This window comes from Dipodomys spectabilis, unplaced genomic scaffold, assembly GCF_019054845.1.
Source record: "Dipodomys spectabilis isolate Male_0828 unplaced genomic scaffold, ASM1905484v1 ptg000017l, whole genome shotgun sequence".
In the NCBI taxonomy this organism is placed as follows: domain Eukaryota; kingdom Metazoa; phylum Chordata; class Mammalia; order Rodentia; family Heteromyidae; genus Dipodomys; species Dipodomys spectabilis.
Window position 1 is genome coordinate 4,563,157 of NW_024870694.1, and position 26,844 is coordinate 4,590,000.

Here is a 26,844-nt window from a genome sequence, read left to right on the forward strand (position 1 = left end):
AGATTGCTGATTCATGGGCTGGGAAGGTGGCTCAGTGGTAGAGCGCTTGCCTTGCAATGCATGAGGCCCTGGGTTCGATTCCTCAGCACCACATAAGCAAAAAGAAAAAAGCCGGAAGTGGCGCTGTGGCTCAAGTGGTAGAGCGCTAGCCTTGAGCTGAAGAGCTGAGGGACAGCGCCCAGGCCCAGAGTTCAGGCCCCATAACCGGACCCAAAAAAGATTGCTGATCCAGCAAACAAACAAAACGAAACCATCAGCGGAGGTGTTAGAGAACGAGCAATGAAACAATTCAAAGTCTACCCTATCCAATCCTGTCGGCACTGTGTGAGCCTGTGGAGGAGGAGGAGGAATCCCACAGAACCAGCTCTGTGACTCCCACCTGCCCTGCCACGACTTTCCAGGCATCGGTTCACAATGGGAGCTTTCTTTCCCATCTGTAACTGTTCAGCTCTTTTGGATCAAGATTCTACTCTGTCCAGAATTCTAGGGTGTCCTCCATCTGCTTGCACCCCAGGAGCTGTAGTCTAGGGATTTCTGATACTTTGACAGTAGACTGCCTTTTCCAGAACTGTCTGTGGATTCTGGTTGGAAGTCCTCTGGGAATCAGTTAGAAATGCAAATTCTCCGCCCTTGCCCCTCCTACTTTCTTACACAGTTGGAATGCTCATTTACAAGATCCCCAAGTGACTTGTATGATGAACTCATCTAAACCAGTGGTTCTTCCACTTGGAAGAGCTTTGGAATCAACTGTAATAACGTGTTGAGGCACTGGAGGACCTGATGCAAGGTCCATGGTCTGAGGCCCTCTACTGTAAATGATTGCAGAGAGGAAGGAACCTTTAGCCATGGCTGGGTGTCACTGGGAACCCTCTACCTTCCAACGCAGCCCAGGCTGAGAGTCAGGACTGCAAATGCTCCACACACGCTGGGATGGCGGCCTCTACCTTTTGGTTGTTTTCATAATCGCCATCTGCTTGAACAGAGCCATGAACCAGAGGCAGTAGGGACCCTGCATCAAGGCTGGAAGAAGTGGAATGTGTTCTAACCTTTAAAACAAGAATAGCCTTCATCCTACAAAATACACCCAGATGCACACAACAGACACCTCACAGAAGCAGAATAATTCCCAAATAGAAACCTATGCCAATTTCCTGCATGCCAATAATGAGAAGAACGTGGCTGAAATCTGGAAGCAACTCCTTTTGTAATAGCCCAACAAAAAATAAAATACCTAGGAGTTAACTGAACTAAAGAAGTGAAGGATCTCTACAATGAAAACTTTAAAATCCTGAAAAAAGGTAATTAAAACAGAACTAAGAAGTGGAAAAAAGCTCCCATGCTCCTGGATTGGGAGAATCAACATTGTGAAAATGACAGTACTGTCAAAGGCTATCTACAAATTCAGTGCCATACCTGTCAATATCCCAACCTCATTCTTCAAGGAAATAGAAGAAACAATCCAGAAATTCATAAGGAACAACAAAAGACCCCAAATAGCAAAAAGAATCCTTAGCAGAAAGAACAGTGCTGGAGGAATATCAATTCTAAACTTCAAACTTTACTGCAAAGCCATAGTAATCAAAACAGCTTGGTATTGGCACAGGAGTAGACCTGAGGACCAATGGAATAGGACTGAAGACCCAGAAATGAACCCACAGATTTATAGCACCTAATCTTCAATAAGGGAGCTAAAAAAATAGAATGGAAGGAAGATAGCCTCTTCAGCAAATGGTGCTGGCAAAATTGGTTAAGCACCTGTAGAAAACTAAAGCTAGATCTGTATATATCACCCTGCACCAGAATCAACTCCAAATGGATCAAAGACCTCGAAGGCAAAGGCACTCTGAAAGCATTACAGGACAGAATAGGAGAAACTCTAGGTCTGCTTGGCACAGGCCGAAATTTTCTTAATAAAGACCCAGAAACACAACAAATCAAAGAACGATTGGACAAATGGGATTGCGTGAAACTGCAGAGCTTCTGCATGGCAAAGGACATAGCAAGCAAGATCAATAGAAAGCCCACAGATTGGGAGAAGATCTTCACTAGCCATACAACGGACAAGGGTCTCATATCAAAAATATATTTAGAACTCAAAAAATTAAATCCCCTAACAACAAATCCTCAAAGAAACAACCGCTTTAAACAGACATCTCTGAAGAGGAAATAAGAATGGCCAATAGACACATGAAGAAATGTTCAACTTCTGTAGCCATAAAAGAAATGCAAATCAAAACAACATTGAGATTACACCTCACCCCAGTTAGAATGGCTATAATCAAGAAATCTCATAACAACAGATGCTGGATGGATGTGGCCAACAGGGAACCCTATTGCATTGTTGGTGGGAATGTAAACTTGTTCAACCAATTTGGAAAGCAGAATGGAAGTTCTCAAAAGACTCCACATAGAGCTCCCCTATGACCCAGCAATCCCAATTTTAGGCATTTACCCAAACGATCACAAACAAGGCCATACTAAAGCTACCAGCACAACTATGTTATCGCAGCGTTATTCACGATAGCTAAAATATGGAACATACCCAGATGCCCCTCAGTAGATGAATGGATCAAGAAAATGTCACACACACACACACACACACACACACACACACACACACACACACACACACACACACACACACACACACACACACACACACACACACACACACACACACACACACACACACACACACACACACACACACACACACACACACACACACACACCCTGGAATTCTATGCCTCCATCAGAAAGAATGACACTGCCCCATTTATTAGGAAATGGAAAGACTTGGAAAAAATTATATTAAGTGAAGTAAGCCAGGCCCAAAGAAACATAGGTCCCATGCAATAACTTGTATATGTCTAGGACAAGCAGAAGAGGCCAAAAGCTATTGACCATATAACCTGATGCTAAGCAAAATGAACCCCCAGATAGGGACACAAGAGGTTTTATCTTTGTTACTGTGCTTTTTAATGAACCTATAATGTACTGTGTGATTTTTTTTTTGTTTCTTTGTATGTTCTTCCCCCATGGTACAACCCCTGTTGTCACTGTATTTGATTCTGGTGTCCTGCATCTTTTATATACATTTTTCTAATTTGGAGAGGGGAAGGGAAATAACAAAATGCTGAAATAAGATTACAGGATGACCCACTGTAACAATGAGACGTACAAGACAGTATGTTGAATACAAACTTTACAACTTTGCGAGGGGGGAGTTGGAAGAGGGGAGAGAAGCGTTGGGGAGGTAAGGAGGAATGGGATGGTAGAGGAAAAATAAAGGAGGGTGTAACAATGCTCAATAGGAAATGGACTCATTAACTTGCTCATGTAACTGTAACCCCTCTGTACAGTATCTTTACAATAAATATATAGAGAGTGATATATAGATATATCTATATATATATTTATATATATATCTATATATATATATATATAGATATATATATATATATTCAGGAAAGAAAAAAAAAGAAAGAAACCTATGCCAAAGAAGGACACAGCAGCGATGGCCAAGTAGGGAGGTGTGTTGACTAGAAGAATCCCATTTCACAGCAGGAAGAAGGCCCACCCTGCCTTCACCAAAAAAAAACAAATTATAAAGTCTCTCGTGCTAACCAGATACCAGTGGCTTACATCTGTAATTCTGACTTACTCAGAAGGCTGAGATCTGAGGATCGTGGTTGGAAGAAGCCAGTCCAGGCAGACAAGTACAAAATGCTCATCTCCAACTAGCAAGAGGCTGGAAATGGAGATGTGGCTCAAATAGTAGAGCATTAGCCTTGAGCAGAAAAACCTAAGGAAAACCCAGGCCCTGAGCTCCCATTACGGGCACAGATAGATAAATTTATGTAAGAACTACACTATAGGTAGAAGTAATAGCCATCATTGTAGGATGTTTTTTTCTGTGTCTGGGAAAATGATCACAAGTGTTACCTTAGTCCTAGCTAGTAGGCAAACCACCACCATCTTCCTAGAGTAGATGTGGAAACAAACAACAGAATCATACATTTCACTGGAGCTTGAAAAGACATTGTGGCATCCAGACCCATACTAGCCTAAGACCACACGTGGCTGCTTGTGGCTCTAAGCTGATGCACACCCTGGGGTTTTAAGGTGTGTGTGTGTGTGTGTGTGTGTGTGTAAGAGAGAGAGAGAATTCTGCGAATTCCTTCTATGTATTTGCATGAGGATAGGAGACATAATCTTACTTAGAGTCTTATTTTACGAAACAGATTTAATTGTAGCTCTTCTGATGGAAGACAAGCTGAGCATCTGAGCCTAGGCCCCTCCTATGCCTCACTTCTGTGTTTGTTCACTTACATCACAGGAACTGTACCTCCTTGGCCTCTGGCCTCCATATTTCCCATCCCTGGAATTGCTTGACCTCTTCATACCCCAGTTCCTTTCTTGAAGGCTAGAATAAGGGCAAGACCCTGGAGATGTCCTGGAGGGGTGCAGCTCTCAGCAGAAGGGTTCTTTATGGAAGAACCAAGCCAGGGTAGCAGGGTTTAGTTTTATTATGGAGACTAGTAGAGACCCACACGGTGTGCGTCTTGCATGTCAGAGGTCTTGAATTCGATTCCTAGCACCACATGAGAAAAATTGGGTAGAATGTTGTAGGATCTGCACATCTGGTATATCCGCACCTACAGTCCAGTCTGGGATGCGTATGAGGGTGAGCATGTGCAATAGCATGGTGAATGGGCATTGGTCTAATCGAATAGATATGTGTTGGCCACACTGGCATGGTGCTAAATCAGCCTCCACTCATGGAGGTTCCTTGTCACTTGTTGGCTCCCAGGGAGCCATTGAAGACATGGGTCAGAGGCTGCATTCTTCCAGAGACCTCCAGGGTTATGAGGGACTTGCTCTCAGGTCATTGTACCTGCCCTCAGGTCACTCAAGTCTGCCAAGTCCCTTCAGGTCAGTCCCAAAGAAAACAAGAACACAAACTTCGACTTAGGCTCTGAACCTGTGGAGAGGCAGGAATACAACATGTCAGCCTCCTGCTGCCTTTGTCTGTCCGTTAAATCAATGGTGGCAGGAAGCATGTGGGTGGGGTTCCCATCTTTTTTTCTTTTTATGACAATGGGGTTTGAACTCAGGGTATCACAGTCTGCTAGGCAGGAGCTCTAGCACTTGAGCCACATCTCCACATTTTTCTGCCTTATTTTTCAAGTAGTGGGTTTTGTCCAGGGCCAGCCTATCTCTTCCTCCCGAGTAATTGGGATTACAAGTATGCCCTACCATGTACAACTGAACATTAGATTTTACTAATTAAAAAATCATTACCACTTATCAGTAATTGTTTCCACTTGTATTTCTTGGGCATCTCATACTTGCTTCTCCTTGGAGCCAACTGGATTTTTATTTAAAGTGTATCTTTACAGGACAGATTTACATCTAATACTTTATTGCTTTTTTGTTTTCTTTGCTCTGCTTAGTTCCGTATGTGTTGAAGAGCTGTGCAGAATTTATAGAGACTCATGGTATTGTGGATGGGGTCTACCGGCTTTCAGGAGTCACCTCAAACATACAGCGGCTGAGGTAAGCGAAGAGAATAATATAGAAGAATTCGCCCATGAGCCTTCTGCTGTCTATCAGATCTCTGTCTGTAGGCGCTAGGGCTACAATAGACAATAGACTTACGTATTTTGCATATTATTTTTAACAGCAAAACTGCTGCCATCAGTGTTGTTTTTATATATTCATTATATGTTCTTTAATTATCAATGGAGCCTTTAAAACATTAAGACCATTCTTACTACAAGGTGAATATACAAGATTTAATACACTATAAACATAACTCAATTTTGACTCCCTCCTCCTATCTGGTATCTGCCCCTACTTGCCAAATCTTGTTACACAAAAGGAGTATAGTTATACTATAGGAAGAAAGCATCCTTTTTACTCTTGCAGAAGCAAAACAGTTTGGCCAGATGCTAGTGGCTTATGCCTATAATCCTAGCTACTGAGGAAGCTGAGATCCAAAGGATCACAGTTCAAAGCCAGCATGGGCAAAAAACTTGGTGAGACACCATCTTCAAAATAACCAGCTAAAACCAGAGCTAGAGGTATGGCTCAAGTGGTAGAGTGCCAGCTGACCAAGCTCAGGATCCTGAATTCAAACCCCAGTACCAGCAAAGAAGAGAAAAAAGAATCTGTTCATTGGAACATAGATTGTTTGTCTGTTTTCCTTTGTAGTGCTGGGGAGCAAACCCTGGGCTTTGTGTTTGGTGGACAAGTGCTAAACTGAGCTACTCCAGGTGACCATAGATTTTAATGAGCTTCTATGTTTATTATTCCGCTAACAATGTGACATTGTTGTTCAGACAGTACTGCGGTTTGAACCCAAAGCCTCTTATTTTCTGGGTAGGTTCTCTGGCACTTGAGCTATGCCCCCAGCCCTCTTTTTACATCATCTCTTTTTCAGACAGGGACTCCCAGTTTTTTCTGGGAGCCAGAGTCAGACTACAGTCCTCCTACTGTGGTTTCCCCATAGCTGAGATGATGGTTAAATGTTACCCTACGCTACTTACTGACTGAGATGAGGTCTTGCTAACTTTTCTATGGGCTGGCTTCCAATGGCGTTCTCCTGATCTTTGGCTCCAGAGTGGCTGGGATTACAGGCATGAAACAGCATAACTAGATCCCACCATTTCTTAAAAGGGCAGAATCAGAATAGAAACTAGTAGTATGCAGTTTTGAAAACAGTGGTTCTCAAGAATCTTGCTACTACTCAGAAACCTTATATTTTATAGCTCCTATTTTTCTCGTGTGTGTGTGTGTGTGTGTGTGTGTGTGTGTGTGTGTGTGTGTGTATACACATGTGCACGTGCATGCGTGCTGATCCTGGGGGTTGAACTCAGGACCTGGGTGCTATCTCTGAGCTCTTTCTCTCAAAGCTAGCACTCTGCCACTTGAGCCGCTCCACTTGTGGCTTTTTGGTGGTTAATTGCAGATAAGCATCTCATGGAATTTCCTGCTCAAGTTGGTTTTGAACCACAGTCTTGAGCTCTCAGTCTCCAGAGTGCAGGTGTGAGCCATCAATGATCAGCTAAATTTCTCATTTTTAAACAAGTTATTAATATGGAGGTATTAGGAAATGTTTTATAATTAGAAATCAGAGATGAACTGGGCCTGGAGGTACATACCTGTAATCCCATCATTTAGGAGACTGAGGCAAGCGGAGGATTGGGAGTGTGAAACCAGCTAGGGCTATATAGGAAGGCTGAAAAAAAAAGATCCTGGAATCAGATGATGTTCTCAGACTTCCCACTGTTGCTTGCTTATGATGTTTTTAAGCTCAGATATCCTGAAGGAGTGATAATCAAGCAGCCGAGAAGTTTCCACCTGGCATCAAAGAGATAGTTCATTAAAACTTTCCCAAACCTTGGGTTTGAGTCTCCAGATAAAACAGGTTTATTCCCTGAGTCTGTGGAGATGAGTGATAAGGATCTGCCCTACCCTGGTTTGTGTCTCTCTGGGAAGAAAGAAAATTTCACTTGGAGCGATGTTTTGGAAAAAACTGAAATTTTAATCGGCCTCTTGCAAATTGGTTTCATATTTCCCCAGTGTTTGGAACCAGGACTTGGAGATACAATGCAGTGGGGAAAGGCATTTGCCAGTGAGTTTTATGGCTTTGAACCGCAGCAGATTTTGCAAAGTCAACCCAGATTGGGAGTGGAAGTCTTCTCCTGGCAAGTCTTACTTGTACCTGGAGTAGAACCAAGATTTAAAAAAAAAAATAGTCAGTTAGGAGGCTGAGGTCTGAGAATCGCAGTTCAAAACCAACCAGGTAGGAAAGTCCATGAGACAGATACTTCCAATAAATGACAAAATTAAAAAAGGCTGGAAGTAGAGCTGTGGCTCAAGTAGTAGAGGGTTAGCTTTGAGGAGAAGAAGCTCAGAGACAGTGCTTGTGCCAAGTTCAAGTCCAGGACTGGCGCACATGCACTCTCCCTCTGTCTTTATATGTGTGTATGTATATATATATACATATATATATGTGTGCATATGTAGACATATACATATATATGTAGACATATACATATATAAGTATATCTACATATGTAAGTGTATATATACACACATATATATAATTATATTCAAATCAGTTGAGTGTGGTAGCTTGTGCCTGTAATCCCAGCAAGCACTTAAGAGGTAGAGGGTATTGAATTTCAGTACCTGCCTGGGCTACATAGCAAAGACCTTGTCTTAAAAAAACCACAGGGCTGGGAAAGTGGCTCAGTGGTAGAGCACTTGCCTTGCACGCATGAGGCCCTGGGTTCGATTCCTCAGCACCACATAAGCAGAAAAAGCCAGAAGTGGCGCTGTGGCTCAAGTGGTAGAGCACTAGCCTTGAGCTGAAGAGCTGCGGGACAGCGCCCAGGCCCAGAGTTCAGGCCCCACGACTGTACCCAAAATAAAGAAACCGCACTGCCAACCAAGCTAAGATCTGTGATTTGGGGCGGAGGGGGGGGGCAGTCCTGGGGCTTGAACTCAGAGCCTGGGCACTGTCCCTGAGCCCTTCAGCTCAAGGCTAGCACTGTACCACTTGAGCCACAGCACCACTTCGCCTTTTTCTGTGTATGTGGTACTGAGGAATGGAACCCAGGGCTTCCTGAATGCTAGGCAGGCAACTCTACCACTGAGCCACCTTCCCAGCCCTGTGGGGTTATGTCTCATCTGTGTTGTTTCAGGCAGGAGTTTGTCTCAGACCATTGTCCAGATCTGACAAAGGAGGTGTACCTGCAGGACATCCACTGCGTGGGCTCCCTCTGCAAGCTCTACTTCCGGGAGCTGCCCAACCCCCTCCTGACTTATGAGCTCTATGACAAGTTCACGGTGAGTGTTTGCATTTCCATTGTGGTTACGGGTGAGATGCATGGACGGGCCAAGGAGCGTTCTGACACTAAAATAACAATCATAAAACTGACCAGCTGGCTGACATGATCTTCGCCGTGCGGTGAAGGAGGATGGTGTGGGGGGAAAAGGAGGGTGGTAGACACCGTTGGCTCCATTTTGCCTTCTTGAATTTTGAGTTGTTTGTTTTAAGAGCTGGGTTAGATTATCTCCGTGTTTATAGTCATCTGAATGTGCCTCATTGTATAGGAAGGAAGCGGAGAACCAGAGAGGTAAAGTAGCCGGCCCAAAGTCACACAGCAAAGGCAAAATAGGAACCTGAGACACCCCGCACACACACTGTTTCTTCACCCCCTGCTGCTTCTTTTTTGATCGAGTGGTTCCTTCTGTGTTTCTTTTAGAAGTTGGGGAAAGAAGTGGTGGGCAAAGGGAAGATAGAACAAGAAGATTGACTGGTCAATCAGGGGTACCTAGTGGACACACCTGTAGTCTCAGCTATTGAGGAGGAGGATCAAGATGCAAGACCAGCCCAAGCAAAAAGTTAGCAAGACTTCCATCTCAGCAAATAAGCTGAGTACAGTGGCATACTCTTGTAAGCCCAGCTACAATTGAAGTAAAATGGGTTGGGAGTATGGCTCAAGTATTGGAGTACCTACCTAGCAAGCACAAGGCACTGAGTTTCAAACTCTAATGCCACCAAAAATAGCAAAGTAATCATATTCAATAAAAGATAATTTGGAAAATGGAGAAAAGTAGAAAGTAGCCCTCTGTGTTCTCTTTCCTTTAAGACCAGAGAGAGAGAGAGAGAGAGAGAGAGATACAGTGTTACCATTCTTCGGTCTTTGTGCAGTGTTTTTACTTTCCCAAATCAAAACAAACTGTTACTGCAAAAATTAAAGTAATACAACAAGGTATAAAGGAGAAGTTCTATACCCAGGTATATTAATACTCAGAAAGTCTCTTTGTACCTTTCTCCCTTCATCTTCCCCCCCACTCTCTCTCTGTCTCTCTGTCTCTCTGTCTCTTTCTCTCTCTCTCTCTCTCACACACACACACACACACACACACACACACACACACACTTCTATTTCAAGCATATGGCCATCTTTCTTGTTAATAGAGGCATGATTTTTACCCAAGATTCTCTCATGCATGTCATTTCTGATCGAGTACTTAGGTTCTTGTTTGTTTGGGTTTTTTTCCCAATAGTTTACTTTTCTAAACATTAAAATAAAGACCTAAGGATCAAAGTTCAAAGCCAACAGGACAGGAAAATCCCTAGCACAAAAAGTGAGAAGTAGAGCTGTGATTCAAGTGGTAGAGCACTAACCTTGAACAAAAGGTTTAAGGGACAACACCCAGGCTCTGAGTTCAACCCCCAGTACAGGCACAATAAACAAAGAAACCTTGTAATAAATTATAATGTGCACACATGACTTTCTACTTCTTTCAGTGTCCTTAGAGAAGGACCACTGGGGTATATTTATTGACCAAAGATTTCCTTTTCAACTTTTGGAGATTTTCAGTGCTGGGGATTAAATCCAAGCCCCCTCGTGTAAGCGCCTCATTCCTTATCCCCAGAGCTCACAGCTCTACTTTCCTTTGGTTTGTTTGTTGGTTGATCCCAGGGATTTCAACTCAGAGCCTCACACTTACTTGTTAGGTAGGTGCTCTGAACTTGAGCCACATAGGTTCTTCAGTTTTTGTCTAAATTTTGTCACGTACTGCCAAATTGTTCTCTAGAGAGACAGGAAAGCACTTTTCTCTACAGCCTCACCCATGAGTTTCAATTTATTAAATTACTTGCCAGTCTGAATCAACTAAAAATACTGTGTTACTGCTATTTTAATTGTGCATAAACTTTATTGTTCATTCGTTTGTAGTTGTGATCCTCTTATTGTAGGACAGTGTTCTCTCTCATTGAGCTAATGAACTGCAGCAGTCTGTTTTTAAGTAGTTGATGGTAGAAGTGGTTTCTTGTCTAGAAACTTCAGAAGGAAACAGTTTCCTCTTAATCTTTTAATTTTTGTAATGCTCTCAGTTATGTTTTGATTTTTTTTCTAAAAATTTGAACTGGAGGAACTATGTAAGAACATAGAAAATGCCTTAGAAATTCAGTAGAGGGGTTGTCGGTTGCCGTAATGCTTCTCAAAATTTTTAGTATATTTTTACTGTTATTATAAAGGTGACATACAGAGGGTGGCATACAGAGGGGATACAGTTTCATCATTCAGGTAAAGAGTACGTGTCTTTTTGGACGATATCACCCCTTTCCTCTCTCTCTTCCCTCCCTAGCCCACCCACAAGTTGTATAGTTCATTTTCAACATAGTGTCTAGTGAGTACCACTGCTACATTTGTTCCCCCTTTGTCTTACCTCTTCTGTACCCCTCCTTACCTTCCAAAAGGCAGATAAATGAACAAACAAGACAAAGTATCTTACTAAAGAAATAAGCAAAGAACTTCAACAGAGAGTTCATAGAAAAAAAAGATATAATTAGGGCTGGGAAGGTGGCTCCGTGGCAGAGTGCTTGCCTTGCATGCATGAGGCCCTGGGTTTGATTCCTAGCACCATATAAGCAGAAAAGGCCTGAAGTGGTGCCATGGCTCAAGAGGTAGAGCACTAGCCTTGAGCTGAAGAGCTGAGTGATAGCACCTAGGTCCAGAGTTCAGGCCTCATGACTGACAACAACAACAAAAAAAGATATAATTATTTTTAAATTACCAAGTAACCTTCTGGCCTGTCATACCAGCTACTGAGGGGACAGAGGTAGGAATATCATGGCTCAACAGGAACAATCAAGGCAAAAAGTAATAAGCCCTCTATCAAAGAACAACCTGGGTGTGGAAGTTGTCCACCAGGAATCCCAGCTATATACTAGAGGCTGAGGTAGGAGGATTATGATGTGAAGGTGGCCCCAGATAGAAGTGAGACTCTTATCTGAAAAATAATTAAAATAAAATGGGCTGGGGTCATCAGAGGACCTATCTAGTAAGTGTTAGGACCTGAGTTCAAATCCCAGTACTGTAAATCATGATGATGATGATGATGATGATGAGGTTATTATCATTCATACTGACAAGCCGGTGATAGACTGACTCTTCCTACTTTTTACTGGAAATATGACCGGTTTGTATATCTCAGAACTCTGTCAGGAGCCCTAATGCACTCATGTTCCTTAACCCAGAAACCCTTCCCTGGCCTCCATTCTAGGGTAAGAATCAGGTGTCACACGAGTAAATGATACACAATCATCTTCATCACAAGACAGTAGCTAATGTCTGAATTTTGGAAACTGTCTATATGTGTATCAATACAAAAATTACTGAATGACAAATGTAAAAGAAATGACAAATCAAAACTAGGGTAGCCAGGTAAAGTCACATGCTTGAAGGTATTTCCTGGCCACAATACAAAGTGAAATGGTAAAAGTGGGGTTTGCGAGTAAGTGGGAAAAGCCACTGGTATTCCAGGAGCCTGAGGCTAACAGCTTCTCTTATGCATCATGTGTAAGCAGGTCTGTAGGGGTTATTTGTGAGTGGTGTAATTAAAAACAAACCAACACAGGGGGGCGTCAGTGGCTCATGCCTATAATCCTAGCTGTTCAGGAGGTGGAGATCTGAGGGTCATGGTTCAAAGCCAGCCCAGGAAGAAAAGTCCCCATGAGACTCTTCTCTCCAGTTAACCACTCCAAAACCAGAAGTGGTGCTGTGGCTCAAGTGATAGAACGCTAGCCTTGAGAAAAAGAGTTGAAGGACAGTGCCCAGGCCCTGATGCAAGCCTTACAACCGACCAAAAAAAATTATTTTCTGCAGAGCTCATGTTTTTAATTTTGATCACATTCATTAGTTTTCTGTGACTACTGTATATAACAAATGACCACAAACTGGGCATCTTAAACAACAGAAATTTATACAGATTTAGAGACCTGAAAGAAGTCTGAAATCATTCCTTTCTACTGGGCTGTGCTTTCTCTCTCTAGAGCTCTAGAGGAAAATCTACCCTTTGCCTCTTGGGGCTTCTGGTAGCTGCTGCCATTCCTGGGCTTGTGACTACCTCTTTCCCTTCTCTGCTCCCTGCCCCCTCTTTGGGATCACAGTGTCTTCTGTCTGTCATATCTCCAGCTACACAGCCTTCTTAACGCTTACTGAGAACTGATTTGAGAGTTCATCCAGATAATCTAGGAAAATCTCCAGCTCCTAATTTAATCACATCTTCAAGGATCTTTTTTCCAAATGAGGTAACCTGTTCTTAGAATTAGAGCTGAGATGCTTGGAAGCAATTGTTCAACCTAAATTCCACTTTTTAATTATCAGAAGAAAACAAAACCAAAACAGCATTTCACAGTTAGCATCTCGGATAAATCTCATTGATCAAGATATATCCAGTGAGCAAAACTCAGCATTTCATTTTAGGAAAAATTCAGTTTCATTCAGATGGGTCTGGCTGAAATCACTACATGCCAAAGTAAGGGAATCGTCACAGGTTCTGCATTTTTAGGGAAGACAAATTAATTATGTACCGACTGTTTCTTTTTGTTAGTTTGTTTCTGCCATTACTGGAGCTGTCTCTGAGCTGTTTTGTTCTTCAAGGCTAGCACTCGACCACTGAGCCACAGCTCCATTTTCAGGTTGTTTTGTTTTGTTTTTGCTTTTTAGCGGTTAATTGGAGAAAAGGGTCTCATAGACTTTCCTTCTTTGGGGAGAAGAGGCTTGAAAGTTGATCTTCAGATATCAGCCTCTTGGGTAGCTAGAGTTACAGGCGTGAATTTGTTTCTCTATGAATCTATCTCCCTAATTAAACTGTAAGCCTCTGAGGACAAGAACTGTATTCATTGTACTCCCTATTGTATTTCTTAGCCCTGTTTTCCAGCTACTGAAAAATGGAACTGTTACTCTAGTAAACTCTTGCTGGCAGGTTTAACATCTGAAATGTCAATTGAAGCAAACCCCTGATGCCTGGCTAGAGGCAAAGACAGGCAGGCTGTGAGCTCAAGGTAGCCACAAATGAGGATAGAGTCACTCCCATGTGAGCAGAATCCCCCAGTCCCGGGCAGACCAGGCTGACCACCCTGCCAGGATCCCTACTGAGCAAAGGTGCTGTTTCAGCAAGTTTGGCATCGATCACAAATGGGAAATCATCTTGGGCAGAGAATTGTCCTAGAAGCATGTCGAGAATGTACCTGGTCAAGCATAAAGCAAGATATTGACTCATTCACTTATTCATTGACTCATTCACTTACTCAACAAATGTGTTTAGTAAGGGAGATGGGAGTAGGAAAGCACCTATACGTGCCCTTGGCAGGCATAGCTCCACAGACGGCAGATTTCATAATAAGCAATAATAGATACCATCCTTGCGTTAGTGTGTCTTGCATTTCAGTGAGGAGAGAGAGACCGTAGATCTCTAGTGAGAACTGTTGATAAGTCCTCTCTCCCAGTGCTGGAGAGAGATTGCTATTTTAGGTAGGATAATCAGAGGCAGCTCTATGAAGCAGCATTTAAACAGGCAAGGGTAAAGTGTGGGAACCAACTGTGATCCTATCTAGGTAAAGAGGGTGACGGGAAGAAACAGCAGATGCCAAGGCCCTGTTGGAGTGTGTGTGCTGAGCTGGAGGAAAGCCAGTGTGGCTAGTACAGAGCAAGCCAGGGGCTACATTGGGAGGAGGGGCAGAGGAATTCACAGACAACCCTGTCAGTTCTGGTGCTCGTTTCTTCAGGTAGAAAAGGGAATGTGTATAAAACTGACTTTTGTCTGTGTATTTTATTTTATGAATTGCTTCTTTTTTAAAAAAAATTATGTGCACAAATTTTTGTGTAAATTGTGTAAAATGTTTTTATGATTTTTAAGTAAGATTAATGTTCTGTCGCTTACATGACAGTTCTACTTCTGGCTTTTTTTTTAGGTTATTGGAAATAAGGGTCTCATAGACTTTTCCTGCCCCAGCGGGCTTCTAATCTCAATCCTCAGATTTCAGCCTTCGGAGTAGCTAGGATGACAGTTACGGCCACTGATGCCCAGCTCCTTCCCTCCTCTCCCCACCCCCACCTTTTTTATTTTATTTTATTTTTATTTTTTGCTAGTCCTGGGGCTTGAACTCAGAGCCTAGTGCTGTCACTGAGCCATTTTGTGCTTAAGGCTTGTGCTGTACCACTTGAGCCACAGCACCACTTCCAGCTTTTTCTGAGTAGTGTATTGGAGATAAGAGTCTCATGGACTTTCCTGCCTGAGTTGGCTAGAACTGTGATCCTCAGATCTTAGCCTCCTGTGTTTTTTGTTTGTTTGCTGGCTTGTTTTTTTGGCTGATCCTGGAGCTTGAATTCAGTGCCTGGGTGCTGTCTCTGAGCTTCAGTGTTCAATGCTAGCCCTCTATCCTTGAGCCACAGCTAGCTTTTTGGTAGTTAATTTGAAATGTGACTCTCATAGACTTTCCTGCCTGCGCTGGCTTGGAACAGCAACCCTCAGATCTCAGCCTCCCTGAGTAGCTAGGACTGTAAGCATGAGCCACTAGCACCCTGCTGAAGCTGGCTACTTTAATAAAAGGCAGCACAATTTGCCATAGGGAGAGCTTGAGGTTGCTTTCCCTCAGCAGAATGGGGGAACAATGTGGGTGTTATAGTCAGGGGTGTCCCAATCTTCTGGAGGGTTTGCTAGGAAGCAAGGGACTCTTGCTGTTGTCCTACAGCCTTTGTGAGACACACGGATGAGGAGGGTCAGGCCACGGCCTTCTAGGAACACCTAGACACCTGCCTTCTCTTCCTCAGAGCCCATATTCAGAAAACAGGGCTGTGGAGTACCTCTGGGCCTCAGCCAGGCAAGGAGAGCCCCAGTAAAGGGAAGCCAGGCTGAGACTCTGGGATAGGGAGGGGTCAGGAAGCAGGAGGCGGCCAATAAAGCCCAGAAGGAGGCTCTGAGATCTCTTCTCACTGCCTAGCCAGGATCAAGCTGCACAAATCTTTGCTCCACTCCCCGGGTTGTTTTTTTTAAATGTGTTTGGGGAATAAAGGTGTAGTTCTCATGGAAAGTTCCTTTAATACTTTAGGAAGCTGTTAATATCTTTGTTTTCTGAAAGTGCAAGGGCAGGCCCATCCTCTGAGGCCGGCAGGTCCCAGTTGGGATTGGTTTATTTCATGTATTTCTTCTCAAGCTCTCTCCATCCAACCCCCATCTTATCCCATTAACAGCTCTTTAGAGCCTAATTCTTATTTTTTTTTCCTTCTGGAGGGGTCTAGTCACTGCAAAGTTATTTTTAGCTTCGTGTTCTCCCACTGGGATAGGAGATCTTATGTTAGACAAGTACAGGAGGGAAGGTGAAAATTTCCCCACCCTTATTTTCTGGCTGGAAGAGAGTTTCACTCAACACTAAACTGGGCCAATCTGGCTGACGTTCAAATCTTAAAAGAGCTAGGATGAATCTGTGATTATTTGTACTGCATCCTTTCTTGGTATCAGTGAAGCCAGCTTTTTGATGGCGAATTGGAAACAAGAATCTCACAGATTCGTCTGCCTGGTGTGGCTTCCAAACTTGATCCTCAGGAAGTGGTACTGTGGTTCAAGTGGTAGAGCACTAGCCTTGAGCACAAAGAGGTTCAAGGGCAGAATCCAGACCCTGAGTTCAAGTTCCACAAACAACAACAACAACAAAAAAGATCCTCAGATCTCAGCCTCCTGAGTAGCTAGAATTTCAGAGGTGAGCCGTTACCTACTAAACCTTCACCTTGATGGCAAGGCCTTGCTCTGGGTTGTTGTTTTCCCCAAAGCTACTCTTCCCTGGAAGCTCAGATTCCATTACTTGGACAGCACCCCAACTGTGGTCCATCACAGGCCTGGAAGATCTCTCTCTTCCAGGTGCACCCCAGGCAGATTTAGTTCTGAGTTTAAGAGTTAGGATAGGCATAAAAAGTAAAAGGGGTCAGAAGATGGTGGCATATTCTCATGATTCCTGCTTTCTGGAGGTTGAGACAGAAGTTCAAGGGTTAGACAACAAAGCCCAATCTCAGGAAGAAAACAACACAAAACCTTGATAGACAAAGCCCTGACATGATGCTTCAGGTAAAGGGCAACTTTTGGAAGCCAGGCACTGTTTTAAACATGGACTCATTACATCTCTTAGCTTACAGAGCTTCCATTTTAAGAAAGGAGAAGCCATCAGTAACAGAGGGTGGGGAAAGGGACAGAAGATCCAGGCTGGGCCAATCCCTGGACTTTTCCTGTCAGGAGAATGGGACCTGGAAAACAGCAGATGCTGACTATAATTGTTTGCCTGTCTACATTCATGAATAATTAATGCACCAAAACTCAGAGTGAACTTTAGCATTTAAACACAAGCCAGAAAATGATAGGATCAAATAAAGGTGAACAATATACAAAACACATACATTAGACTCTCATCTTTGCTTGTATTGTAGTTTGTAGTACTTACCAAATTAAAGCAGGTATTTGAACTAGGCACTAGTCATGCTTGTAATCCTAGCTATTCAAAAGTCTACAGTCTGAGAATTGAGATTTGAAGCTAGCCAGGTCAAAGCTCATTTAACTAGAAAAAAATCTGGAAGTGGAGGCATGACTCAAGTGGTTAGTACACCAGCCTTAAGGGAAGAAAATGCCAAGTGAGAATGTGAGTCCTTGAATTCAAGCCCTAGTACCAGCACACACAAAAGAATATATTTGATGATTATTCCTGGCATTGCATACAACTATAAAGGAAGCTTGCAGCACCAGGAGGAAAATATAAGACTGTCGGTCACAAATACCTGTGAACTCAAGACCAGAAAAATGTGAGTTCAGGAGCTCCTATTAAAGTATATCTCAGTCTAGCTGGGACTATCCAAGTATGTATCTATGAAAACCACTCATAGATCTTAACTTAAACATTGCACATTTCTAATCTATCTATTACTAATTGTGTAAATGATATTACTAACATATGTAAATTATACCAATTAAAGAAAAATGATGTGCTGGATGTGATGGTACATGCCTGTTAACCCCAGCACACAGAGGGACCAGGCAGGAGGGTCACAGCTCCAAGCCAGCATGGGATACCTACACAGGGAGACCCTGTCTCAAAAACAAGTCCAAAATGGGTGTCATTACCATTGCCTTGGACTCCAGTGGTGTGTTCCTGTTGGCATTGCCCTAGAGAGACCTGAGACCCAGGCCACAAGCAGGACAGACTCTCAGGATAGTCACATGGCTCGAGAACCTTCCCAAGAATGCCCGTGCTGTGCAGCAACCTAAAGCAGGTGCGAGATAAATGTCAGCCAACCTGTCATCATACTGCCTTCCTCCCCTACCGCCCCCCAGGAGGCCTGGGATGATGTGGGAACAAAATACACATACAGGAAATAACCAGAGAGCAAGTTTTTTTTGTCTTTTGTTTTGGTCAGTCGTGGGGCCTACACTCTGGGCCTGGGCGCTGTCCCTCAGCTCTTCTGTGCAAGGCTAGCGCTCTACCTCTTGAACCACAACGCCACTTCCAGGTTTTTCTGCTTATGTGGGGCTGAGGAATCAAACCCAGGGCTTCATGCATGCAAAGCAAGCGCTCTACCACTGAGCCACCTTTCCGGCCCCAGAGAGCAAGTTTTGTTGTAAGGCCACGGGGTCTCAGGGAGAAAGCTCTTATCCCTGCCAAGGAAAGCATGTATCTCTTCTTTGCCTCTTGGCGTCCAGGACAGACAGTAGAGGAGAACTTGAGGTTACAGAAGAGTCACTGCTAGGTAGGGAATGGCTGGTCATACCCACCTGGCGAGCTGGCTGAATAGCCACTCATGGCTGTTCACAGGTACAGCTCCATGGAACTTTGTCCCTGTCTCTGACCTCTCCAAATGTGAGGCTCTGCCACTTTCTACCATGCAGGCCACACCCAGATGCTAACGTGCTTTCTTCTCCTAGAGACTCAAGCAGCCCGCCTCTCCTTGTGAGCACACACTGGGATTTTTCACATAACCAGTCCAAACAAATTGTAGTTGGTTGACTGTATTCAGGGAAGAACTTGCCACCTGCAAGGGTGATCTCTAGGCTGGAGTTTGTGAGGCTGGAGTACCAAGGGCTCACATAAGACCAGCACTCACAGGTGGGTGTCTTAGCTCCCAGGCACTTACTAGGATGCTTCATGCTCTTCTCCACAGGAGGCAGTGTCACATTGCCAAGAAGAAGGCCAACTTGCCCGAATCCAAAATGTTATCCAGAAGCTTCCTCCATCCCATTATAGGTAAGGCTCTCGGTATGATATGATGTCAAGGAGGAAGGAGACACGGTAAAGGAAGCAGATTCAGTGGATAGTGGCATTTCCCAGTTAACAGGTCACTGTTGTGGGAGTGATTTGGTGCCTTAACCAGGAGTACTGGCAGAAAAGGGTAATCTGTCTCCACGTCACTTGGAAAGGAATTACCAGAATAAATCAGGAAGTCATCCCGATCATACAAGCTAGCCTCACAGTGACATCCTTGGTTCTTACATAGAATTCTAGCATAACTAAATCTGTAGAAACCTAGATGACCTTCACAGATAGCTGAGTGTGGCTTCTGAGCACTTGGCTGAAAGATGTCTCTACTTACTCTTTAGTGACCAGTCCTCAGCCGTCTCTAGTGTGTTACCATCTTCCCCAGTGATCCCTGCCCCTCCTCACCTTTTAAAAAGAGGCAGGTGGTGATAGGGTAGAAGAAAGACAGAGCAGTCACTAATGTTTTTGTTTTTGTTTTTTGGGTCCAGTCGTAGGGCCTGTACTCTGGGCCTGGGCGCTGTCCCTCAGCTCCTCAGCTCAAGACTAGCACTCTACCACTTGAGCCACAGCACCACTTCCGGCTTTTTCTTTTTGCTTATGTGGTGCTGAGGAATCGAACCCAGGGCCTTAGGCATGCAAGGCAAGCACTCTACCACTGAGCCACCTTCCCAGCCCGACTAATGTTTGCCCATGAAATGAGCATCAAGTTATTTGCAACTAGGAAAACATTTTTGGATTTTTGTGTTATTTTTCATTAGTTACACATTTGAATTCATTACACACGAATTAATTATAGATTAATATAACACAAGGGAATTTTATTTTGTCAATGTATACAGTAGAGATTGAACATTATTTCATTATTCCTATTTCTCTCCCCTTTTTTAGTCTTTGGTCTTCTAATATATCTCAGGAACCTTTGTAAGAACCTAGATGTGAACTAAACTGTGGAGAGATAATTCAGTTTTGTGTAAAACGAGGAGCAAATGATGACTAAGAACCCCCAGCTTCTGAGGCCTGGGATTCCTGGGTTCAGTCTCTGGCTGGTGCTGGGGATAGAAGTTCAGCCCTGTCCCCACCCCAGGCCAGTGGGCCTAGGGCTAAGGAAATTGCATTCATTAGTCTTGATTTCTTGACATTATTCCTTCAAAATGTGTACCATATAAACAGTCCCTTAAATCCAAACTTAGAAATAGGTCACTAGACGTCAGGCCACACACAGCCACTACAGTTTCTTACTTTGTCGAAAAATTAAAAAACAATAATACTATAAACCATTGCAGGACCTTGGAATACTTGATTCGACACCTGACCCACATCGCCTCCTTCAGCAGCAGGACCAACATGCATGCCAGGAACCTGGCCTTGGTGTGGGCTCCAAACCTCCTCAGGTAACACCTTTCACCACCTGCAGGGTCAGAGCTGCCCACCAATAGAAACATAGAGTACAGGTATTCCAAAGTTGAAACCCTTGAAGACAAAGTTGGAGCTAAATGATCTTTTATAGCACTTACAATTTCAAGGTAATCTGAGCAACCTAAGTTCTTTGCTGGCCTACTTGGAAACTCTGGGTTCCAAAGGCATTTGTCAGCTATAAAAGTTATGGGTCTGTATGCTCTCATTTTTCTGAAAAGGCCTTTCTTGTCTTTGGGACTTATTGGCTTTTCTTGGCTTTGATGGGGTCACAGCTGGCTATAACTTGAATCAGCTGCTTCATGTGACTTTATAAATGATGACCTGCCCCACAGGACAGTGGGCTGGGGTGGTAGAGGGTGGGAGGGTGGGGGTTGGAAGGAAATCCTATGAAGAAAAAAGAAGTCTTTTCTGGGGTCTCTACTTACAGACTTGCAGTACATACTGCCTGGAAACTCTTCTAATTTGTTCAGTCGGCTGAGCTTCACACTTTCAGGAGACCCTTTAGTTTTCATAGGGAGTTAAAATAATCTACAAATTAACTAATGAATTTAGCATGTCTACCATTGGTCTCTGTTACGGCTTCTGCTTGTAAGGCAGATTCACTCTGAAAATGTTTCTTCCGTGTCAGGTCTAAAGAAATCGAAGCCAGTGGGTGCAGTGGAGATGCAGCCTTCCTAGCAGTCCGGGTCCAGCAGGTGGTGATTGAATTCATACTGAACCATGTGGATCAAATCTTTAACAACGGTGCTCCAGGGCCTCTGGAAAACAACGGTAATGACTCTTCCTGGCACATACCTCTTCTTCTCTATTGCTCTGGTCCCAAAAATAAGCTAGGGTGAGCTTGGTTCTACCGCTGATGATGTGTATGTTGTGTACGTACATGGCCTATCCCATGAGTTTGATAGGATGTATAAGTAGAGTTGACATAATGTTCCATTAGGTTTTATGAGTCCTTCCTCTCTGGAGTTATTTTGCAAAGATATTGGCAACATTTTGATCTGTATTGATTAGATATCATTTTTCCTTGCACAAATAATATTTCAGAGTTTTAAATGAAATGAGGTAGTATAAGGTAGTATGGTCACCCTCTCATAAATACCCAGAATGCATTCTCTTCATGAGTGTTTCCTGAATGCTAACTTGGTGCTGCCTGGTACCAATCAGTAAACATACAAAAAATGATTATGTTTGTGTGTTTGGGGCTCCTCATGATGACATGAGAAACTCTGGGAGTGAGTGGATAATGTTACTTGAACTCCTGTGAGCCTAGTTGAAGAATCCAGAAATCAAGTTGATCAAGATTCCTGCAAGTGACATTTGTGTGAGAGAGTAGTTTTCCAACACTGGAGTGCATCTTGTGAAAACACACATTAACTAACCTCATCCCCAGAGTTTCTGATCCAGTTGGCCAGGAATACAGTGGTCTGGTATGTTGGTAATATTTGTGCATCTGGTAATGCTGATGTCGCTGGTCAGTGTCCACACCTGGAGAACCAGCAGTGTATGAGCACTGTAGCTTCAAGATGCTTGCTAGTTGTTTCTTTTCTAGTTCAGCTAAAAGAGTTGGGGAAATCAGTATACTCATCTGAATAACCCATTTCACTTAGCAACCAATGTAGATGGCTTAACTGAGAGAACGTAGACACAAAATCTCAATCCTCAGGGCCCAGCCTCTGCTTTAATATGCATAAGGTATGTACTGAAATTTATAGGTATATAAATTTTAGTTCCTTTCTTGTTCTACTTCTTCAGTCTTTAATACCAACTTAATGGGTCATGAGGTAAGGATAGCATGTAAACAGCATAGCGCCACCAACGGAAAATATACCACGAAAGGTGTGTTTCTCCCAGAGTAATAAACACACCTCATCTAACAGAAATCTAGGACAGCAAAAGATTGTATGTACAAACTCCAATTTTGTAGGAGTCTTATAAAAATCCAGTGTTTGTATTTGCGGACAGAGAGTCTATGATATCGCCAAGATTTATTTTTTAAAATAAGTACATTCTGCATGCCTCCTTTATGTCAAGTGCAGTCCTAGACACTGGAACACAAATGACCAAGACCCTGCCTTGCGTAATTATAGCCATTGTCTAATTGGGAAGGCCAGCAATGTACCTTAACAAATATCACTTCAAAGACAATACATACTAAGAAATATAGCAGGGTTAATAAGGTGAGCGTCTACCATTTGAGCCACAATGCCACTTCTGGTTTTTTGATGGTTAATTGGAGATAAGAGTCTCACGGATGTTCCTGCCCAGGTTGGCTCTGAACCGCAATCTGTAAATCTCAGCCTCCTGAGTAGCTAGGATTACAGGCATGAGCCACTGATGCCCAGCACCAGTGACTTTAAGGTGTTATTTTGGGACAGAGTGGATCATGGTCTCTAAGGAGGTGATTATTGGACTAACACAGAGAACCAGTCATGTGAAGCCATAGCAGTGGGAGGGGGAGGGTGCTTCAAACAAAGAGGACGTGGAGTAGAATGTTCTGAGGTGAAGATGCTCTGAGTATTGTAGAAAGTAAGCCAGGGTGGCAAGAGCTTTTGTAGTCTCCAGTACAGGGGTATTCTACCCTGGTGAGTACCAAACTATGAGTTTTGAAACATTCATTTTGTACTTATACTTTATAATATTTTATATTCATTTTCTATTCTATACTGTGTACTATATGCATGATTTATACATGCATACATATATATAAAGGGAGTATTCATTCAAAAGCTTTTTTCCCCTAGTATTTGGGTGGCTAGTGCTTTGCTACATGAGCCATACCTCCACTTCTAGCTTTTTGCTGGAAATAAGAGTCTCTTGGATCCTATGGGATCTGATCTGGTTTTGAACTGTGATCCTCATATTTCATCCTCCCGAGTTAGAGATGTAAATCCCTAGTGCCTAGACAAAAGCTTTCACTGTATATTTTTCGTTAGACTGCTGGCCAGAGGCAAAGAGGAGAAGGAAAGCAGAGGGAGATCTCAGGCCACGTGCATAGGCCAGTGCAAAATCTGAGCATGAGGGTGTAGATCTGAAAAGCTGAAAGGCAGCCTGGAAACTGGGCCAGCCATATATTAAGGAACCACTGCAGAAATCAAGTGGGAAATACATGAGTGTACTAGTATGTTAGCCGAAGGGAAGAAAGTGGATGCGTCCACAATATACATTGAAGGGAGAGTCGTAAAATTTGCTGTGGGCTGTATCTTGAGAAGGGACACATGGAAGAAGCAGATGAGTAAGGTGTTGGACCATGACTGCTTATAGTAGGAAAGTGAGAGGGGAAGTGCCAGTGTGGAGAACAGAGATCACAATATCTGTCTTAGCAATTTGTGTTATTCATTTAAGCAAAGACAAGTGGGCCTTGGGTCCAGGCTTCCTCTGGAGCCTGAGGTAGATGTTGATACTACACCTCAGCCTCCTGGCCCTTCGTCGATTCTTCCCTATTACTCCATAGTGACTTGAAGCATTTCAGAAACAAATAATAAATCATCTAGAATCTCACAATATTGAAAGTAAATTCCAACAGTCTTAACTTCATTTGGGTTAAGTTGGAAAACGGGGTTTAATTCAGAAACTTAATTGAAACATGTTCAGGAGCAAAGGACATAGGCAGGGTATATTTAACTGCAATTCGGCAGAATAGCAGCCAGGCTTCTCTGCCCTGAAAGCACCTCCATCGCATGCCGTCTCAGTTGTCTATCTACAAGGCTTTTTACTGTGACTGCGATTCCTTCTACCCAGAGAGGTGCCAACCAGCCACGTCTGAGCACAGGAGAGTCCTACACCACATGCCATCTGTAGTCTCCATCCGTCTGAGTTAATGTCAGTCTCTTTGTGCCTTCAGAAGCTAGCAGAAATTGGCAATACCACCAGAGACTAAATAGAATACAACTTAGACTTCTTGTTTTTTTAGATCAGGATTTCTCCACTGAGGCATTATTGCTAGATAATACTTGGAGGGGAGAGCGGACGTAGTTTCTATGTACTCTGTAGTGTCTAGCAGCTTCCTTGGCCTTCACCTACGAAGATACCAGTAGTTTTCCCACATGTATTTATGACAAACAAAAAGGTCTCCAGACATGACCAAGCATCCTTTCCTGTGGAAAGGAAATAGGCGAAAAAACGCTTGAAGATAAGAAGAGAGAATGCTGTAAAGAGGTCAGGATGGCAGGGCTGTGGATGAGAGATCTGGATGAACCTACTGTGCTAGCTTTGTCCAGACTGAGCCCTTCTGCTTCCTTTACAGATGACCGGCCCATCATGAAGAGCCTGACCCTGCCAGCATTATCACCCATGAAGTTGGTGAGCCTGGAGGAGGCTCAGGCCCGCAACCTGGCTACAAACCACCCCGCTCGGAAGGAAAGGAGAGAGAACAGTTTGCCTGAGATTGTCCCTCCCATGGGACCCCTCTTCCACACCGTCCTTGAGCTACCAGATAGCAAGTACATGGCATTTGTTTTTTTAATTCTGAGGGATAAGTGGGTGGAGGGAGCCAGAGGAGGTGAGGGTAGGTAGTTTGGGGGCCATGACGGCAGTGTGGGTTGGGGCTACAGTCGAGATGGGGTGTAAATAAATGTTGCTGAAGAAAAGGAAGCTATCATCACAACTCTTTCTCACTGAGATTCCTTCCTCCCCGCACCCCTGCAGTCTGCCATCAAAGACCCCAAGCACCAGGATGCAGGTGCCCAGTCAAGAAAGACAAATATTAGGGGCTGGGAAGGTGGCTCAGTGGTAGAGTGCTTGCCTCCCATGCATGAGGCCCTGGGTTTGATTCCTCAGCACCACATAAACAGAAAAAGCCAGAAGTGCCACTGTGGCTGAAGTGGTAGAGCACTTGCCTTGAGCTGAAGCGCTGAGGGACAACACCCAGGCCCAGAGTTCAAGTCCCACGACCGACAAAAAAAAAAGTCTTAGACTTTTCTACCTAGGCTGGTTTTAAAACCAGAAACCTCAGCTCTCAGCCTCCTGAATAGCTAGGATTGCAGGAGTGAGTTACCAGTGCCCAGTGATTTTTTTTAATTTTAATTTTTTTTTTTACTTCTTTGGCTTAGACAAAATAGGCCTAGCATTTACAAAGGGAAGTTTACTAAAAACAAACCTCTCCCACACCTCACCACATTACTTTGAATGTAAGAAAACAAGTTGACAAATGAGACCACTGTCAATATAGAACTCTGGGTGGCTCACTTGAGAACGGCATCCCTGACTCCCTTCCCTCCTCCCCATTTGTCAGAGTCCTCCCCCCCAAAAAAAACTAATCAGGCATCATCTGCATGGGAAGAAAACCTTCCTTTCTCTCTTCTTCCTCCTCCCACCTTGCTATGGAAGAAGACAGTGTTTGAAGTAGGAACACCGAGTCCCATAGTAGGCAAAGACAGTAAGGAAGGAACCAAGCCATCTTTCCCTGGAAGGATGTCATCGACAGTGAGTGAAAAGTAATATAAATGGGCGCCTTCTCTGTCTCCTCCCAAAGCTGAGTGGCTGCTTCCCCTTGGGGAGAGAGGAAGCAGGTCTCCATCTTCTACAACTACCGGAGGCACCAGCCACCGTGCTGTAGGAATGGCACGCCTGAACTTCCCTGGGAGAAGTCCCTCCATTTCCTAGAGGATGGGGTTTGTGCACTGGAACTGAACCCATGGTACCTCTCCTCAAATGAATAGAGAATAAAAGTTTTCCCCAGGCATCAGAGTGAAGAATATCGTGGGAGGACCCATGTAGTGCGTGATCCGCTGCAAAGCCAAGTGCTGGGGGGAGGAGGAGGGAGGCCAAGGTCAAAGGAAAACACAAAGCACTGCAGACTTGTTTGGAATCACCATAGGCCTGTGAACCGACTTTCTATAAGAGCTCACTAAGAAAAGGTCCGTGGTGAGGCCCACACATTGTAGAGTGTCACACTGAACTTCTTGGTAAAGTTGCATGGCAGCGCGGAGCAGCAGCTGGGCTGGCTTCTGTGGTGCCAGATTCTCCCCCACCCAGTCCAGGCTGCTCCTGGCACACTGACCCCTCTGCATCTCTCTGCAGTGACTACTGACCCCACCTACCAGGCTACACCTCTCTCCAACTACACAAAGCCAGGGTCCTCTCCAGGTTGGCTTTCTCATCCTTCTCTTTGCATTCACAAAGGTGACTTATAACCCCCACTTCCTATGTGGTTATGCCCACAATGTGTCCAGGAGCATAACAGGACTAGGACCAGGGTCAGTGGTCTTCAATGTTTATTCCTCTTTTAAAAAATACCGGAGCTGGGTGCTGGTGGCTCACACCTGTAATCCTAGCTATTCAGAAGGCTGATATCTGAGGATCATGGTTCAAAGCCAGCCTGGGCAAGA

At 43.8% G+C, this 26,844-nt stretch overlaps 1 protein-coding gene across 2 annotated transcripts in view; it reads left to right on the forward strand.

The window, feature by feature from the left end:
* Arhgap31 (Rho GTPase activating protein 31) overlaps nt 1–26,844 on the forward strand; it is a 106,974-nt gene that overhangs the window by 66,931 nt on the left and 13,199 nt on the right. For both annotated transcript variants that reach the window (XM_042667428.1, XM_042667429.1), the window contains exons 2-7: nt 5,457–5,559; nt 8,715–8,859; nt 19,008–19,090; nt 20,386–20,493; nt 21,147–21,289; nt 24,762–24,957. In XM_042667428.1, coding sequence (XP_042523362.1) covers nt 5,457–5,559; nt 8,715–8,859; nt 19,008–19,090; nt 20,386–20,493; nt 21,147–21,289; nt 24,762–24,957 — 778 coding nt within the window. The remainder of the gene's footprint in view (nt 1–5,456; nt 5,560–8,714; nt 8,860–19,007; nt 19,091–20,385; nt 20,494–21,146; nt 21,290–24,761; nt 24,958–26,844) is intronic.